The following is a 4,610-nucleotide window of genomic DNA, read 5'->3' on the forward strand; positions in this document are numbered from 1 at the left end:
CAAAAAAAAAAAAAAAAAAAAAAAAAAAAAAAAAACAAAACAAAACCCAAAGAAAAAAAAATCATCAAATCCGGTCAAATTGAGGGAAGAAGGAAGAGAGAGAGGCGACTGGGTTCGAAGGCGAAGGCGTGTGGTCGGCGCGGTGCTACAATCTTTGCTTGAGGCGAAGGTGTGTAGGTTCGAAGGCGAAGGCGCTTAAGGCGACTGGGTTCGATCTTTGCTTGATCGGCGCAGTGCTGCGATCGATGAGACCGATGCGATCTGGTGCGATCGGCACAGTGCTGCGATTAATGACGAGACAATCTTGGCGGGCCGATCTCAACAGGACGATCTCACTGCTGCTTCTAGGGGTTGGGGCACGATCTCCACTCCCTCTTCTTGCTCTTTCTCTCTCTCTCTCTCTCTCTCTCTTTGGATGTTTGTGATCCAGAAATGATTTGAAGTGAAAATGAAAACTGAAATGATTTTACGCCTTGGGTCCCTTATTTTACAGTCAACACTAAAAATATTTTTAGTTTGACCCAATTTTCCGTAACAACCAAACACATCATTTTATGGAAAAGCATTTCTGAAATTGGTTTGCAGTCAAAACAAACAGACCCTAAGTTGCTATGGGAATTTGCTGTACATTTGTGGATGTATTTTCAGTGGGTGTTTTGGGGGTTCAGTTAGAGGTTTAAGGTGGATGTTGTAGAGTGAAAGCCCTTAAGGATGGATCCAGCCTGTGGGGACAAAGGAAATATTTTCTTTGAGTTTTTGTCTCCTTGATGATTCTTCTCTCTCCTTTAGAAAAAGATGAATATATAAGGTCTCTTTAGGGTTTAGGGACGTAAATAGAAATGAAAGTGAATAAGAATGTGATGTGTTACTTTTGAGGTCACTGGGAATCAACATTTAATTTCAATAAATCTTGACACACCCATTAAATAAAAGAAATTAACTTGATTTTGGTATAAATCACATGCATGACCTGATAAAAAAAAAAGACCAAATACAACAAAATAAATGGACCATAATAAAAATAGCACATGCAATTTAGGAAAATCAGTTAAATTTCTTAATCAATTTTGATGCGTAATCCTTAATGTCATGCTTGATTAAAAAGGCCTGATTTTTGCTCATGAGAAGCCAAATTAAATAGAATTTCGTGATCTTAAATATAGAACCAAAATTAATCCAATCACATAGTTAAAATTTAATTAAAACTCAACTAAATCTAACCAATTGCATGGAAATTGATGAAAATCAACAACAAAAAATGGGGTTTGGCTATTAAAATCATGAAATCCTTTAACTTTAGGGTTAAGACCTCTATCAAATTTAGAGCCAGCCAAAATACGGTATTAACACAAATGATATGATATATCAAATGAAATGATATCTAAGATCAAATGATATATCAAATGAAATGAAATGGTATCACCTAAATGAAAAGATATATCAAATCAACTCTTTAAAATTCTAAATGAATATGATAGCTGAGATCAAGTTAGTCATGTAAGGTGGAGACATGACTCCAAGGAAAGAAAATAAAATCAAAATTCAAAAGTTGAACCATTGCAACAGAAACAACAAATGTGAGAAATAAATAGAAGCAAAAATGGTATGTAAAAAGCAGTGATATTTCCTTTAAAATGCTAGGCACATAGAAAAGGTTAGTATGATCTTCAAGCTCTCAAAAAATCAATTCCCTTTTTTTTAGTACTATGCTGCAACTTACTCCACATCCTACAAAGCACATTGATGAAGAAAGGGTTCATATCCATACGCATAGTCATTTCAAAAGTTCTAAGAATGCTTCAGCTTTCAGAAGATATACAACAGGTATTTGGAATAGTGATGAGGATTAAGCCATTAAGGTAGAGATAAAGTGAAAATTCAAAGTTCAGAAGAAAATCTATCACGAAGAAGGAACCGCACCCACCTGAGAATTTAAATTGCACAAAATTCCTTGTTTGAAAATTTGAAAATATCAGCACCTTCAGGTGAGTTAAAAAAGCAATTCGTATAAAAGCTGAAAGCTATCCATGTGTGGAACAACTTCCTCAATAACAAACTCTGCCAGGAAGCCATATCTTCAAGAAAGGTAGTGTAGACAGGTCCAAGCAACAAGCAAGTAGTATCTCGAAAATAAGTCCATTTGACTCTCCTACTTATGGCTCCAAACAATATCCACATCCATCTGCATCAACAAAAGTAACATTAATAGTCTTATCAAGGAGGTTAGTCACTTGTTATCAAAGCATATAGACTTACAGATTTGGCAAGCTCTTTGGCTTTCTCATCATCAAAACCAAGGGAAGCCATGATCTTGTGACCTGCTGAATCTTTTTCCGACCAAATTCCAAGAAGCATATGAGTAACCGTTATCTCCCCACTTTCACCTGCATTTCAAACCTTAGATATGCAGTAAATATTCCCACTGCCTCAATTTTTACATACAAAACCTTATTGCAAGGAGGTTCATTGAACCATCCTCAATTTCTACATTTCCACCACATACAGGGCTATGAGATTCATAGGCACAATGAATTGAGTCTACAAAACATGGTAATTACATTCTCCCATACTTGAAAGAGCAATGCTAAGGGACAAGTCATGATCACACATAGATACACTATCAATCACAAATATTTGTTACAAAAGTGAGCATTGATAGCATTAAAAGGCATTGGAGAGCAACAAGAGGCAGAGAAGGTAGACAAACTCAAATAGTACACATACATTCCAGGATCTCTGCAATGAAATTAATATCATGGCTCAATTCAGATTATTTGAGTTCCAAAAAATAAGAAAATTAAGGTATATCACAGAGAAATGAGTTAAACACAACTTCTTCACTATTGATCAGTAAGAGGAAATATATTACAATGAAAAATAAATGTACATAAATTTCAAGGAGACAAACTCAACTGTCGTCTAGGAATATCACAGAAAACAATGTACTAACAACTCAGACTTTTATTCTCTCCTCAAAGGTGTTCTTGCCCCTCGAACATTCATCTGTCTCTCTCACTCCAAATGTTCTAAAAGATGCAAGAAGGCACAACATTCCACACCCTTTCCAAAAAGAACTTGGTTTTCTCCTCCAACACATAAGCAAATCACACACCAGTCTCAGCATCACCCACCCCACACCAAATATCACAAAAGCAAAATTCCACATCTCTGCAGCCATCTCACAATGAAGGAGCAAATTATCTACATTTTCCCATTATTCTTACACATGCAACACCAATACAAAATCACGATATTGTGTTTTAAGAGATTATTCACTATTATAATTTTCCCCCGAGCTGCAATCCAAACAAAAACAGGACTCTCTAGGTGTGTTACCTTTCCAAATGGCCTTCCAAGTAAACTTCACTACAAAATTCCCCTCTCAAGGACACATAGTATGACCAACCAATAAAGCGCTCATACCTATTCAAATTCCACCTCAATTTTTCTACTGTGTCATCATGCCTTCTACTTGAATATAATAGCTCAAAGAAGTAAGAATAATTTGTTACACCCCTAACTATAGGTTTTATACTTCACGTGCCAGCCAACAACACAAAGGAGCCTAAAGAATTACAAATAATAACTAATCATGTATAGAAGCATAAAGACTCCTTTAACTCAACAATGGAATTACTATGAGTAAAATCCGACGCTTCGGACAAGTCAAACAAGGTCCCAATCAACAAAGAGTGCAATTGAGTCACCGAACATTCCACATCTTCAAAACTAAGCCAGTTATGTTCCCTCCACAACATCCACATCAGACATAGGGTCTAAAATGCAATTTTTTCTATAATCTATAATTGCTTCCAACATGACAGTAAACTTTTGGTTTTATACCCTAGGCAAGTTAAAATTGAGTTGATAGACCAAAACTAGTGAGTCCAATAGAATTATGTGACCTTGCAATAGTCTCACTTGCATGCCAATTAAGTCTCCAATATAAACTTTGAAGTAAAATTCCACAAGGCTGGATATGACTTTCGACTATGATCGATCTCACCTTTAAGAATACCACAAGATTAATGTTAATTTGCACAATTCATGACATACAGCAACTATCTTTGTACATCATCCTTAGTGTGCGTTTGGCTACAGATTAAAAAGTCAACTTATTTTACTATTCAACTTATTTTTGCTACTATTTATGAGCTCCACTACACTTTTTGGTACTATTTATGGGTCCCACTGTACTATTTCAGCTAACTTTTACCTTTATCTACAGTACTTTCAACAAAAAGTTTTCAATTTCAACAAAATAAGCAGATCACAAACAGACCTTTAGTAAAAGAAAACAAATCAAAGAAAATTTCAAACCATATTTAAAGTTAAAATTTGCAAAAATCCCAATACAGCATAATCATGAAATCCAGAAATTTGATAAATAGAATCCCAAGACTACCTGACTTCAATTTCTCAGCAACAGCCCAATCAAGTGCCCTCTGAGCCGGTTCAGTCAATGGAGGATGCTCAGGGCTAAAATTATACATGTCAGATCTTCCAAGTAAGTTGACAGTTTCTTCTCGCACCTTAAAAAGTGTGATTCCATTAGCCCTCAAAAACTTTGCAGCTATACTAGTTCCTGTAAAAGATTTTTTTTTTTTTTT

General features: G+C 35.4%; 1 protein-coding gene across 1 annotated transcript; it reads right to left on the bottom strand.

The window, feature by feature from the left end:
* Window positions 1-1,740: 1,740 nt before the first annotated feature.
* On the bottom strand, window positions 1,741-4,584 carry LOC112026575 (ATP-dependent Clp protease ATP-binding subunit CLPT1, chloroplastic-like). Its single transcript, XM_065769917.1, has 3 exons — window positions 4,406-4,584; window positions 2,257-2,384; window positions 1,741-2,182 (listed from the first exon to the last, which is right to left on the bottom strand). The coding sequence occupies exons 1-3, from the start codon at window positions 4,491-4,493 to the stop codon at window positions 2,150-2,152; spliced, it is 249 nt and encodes an 82-aa protein (XP_065625989.1). The 5' UTR covers window positions 4,494-4,584; the 3' UTR covers window positions 1,741-2,149.
* Between the last annotated feature and the right edge of the window lie 26 nt (window positions 4,585-4,610).

This window comes from Quercus suber, unplaced genomic scaffold (assembly GCF_002906115.3).
Source record: "Quercus suber isolate HL8 unplaced genomic scaffold, Cork oak 2.0 scaffold_1686, whole genome shotgun sequence".
In the NCBI taxonomy this organism is placed as follows: domain Eukaryota; kingdom Viridiplantae; phylum Streptophyta; class Magnoliopsida; order Fagales; family Fagaceae; genus Quercus; species Quercus suber.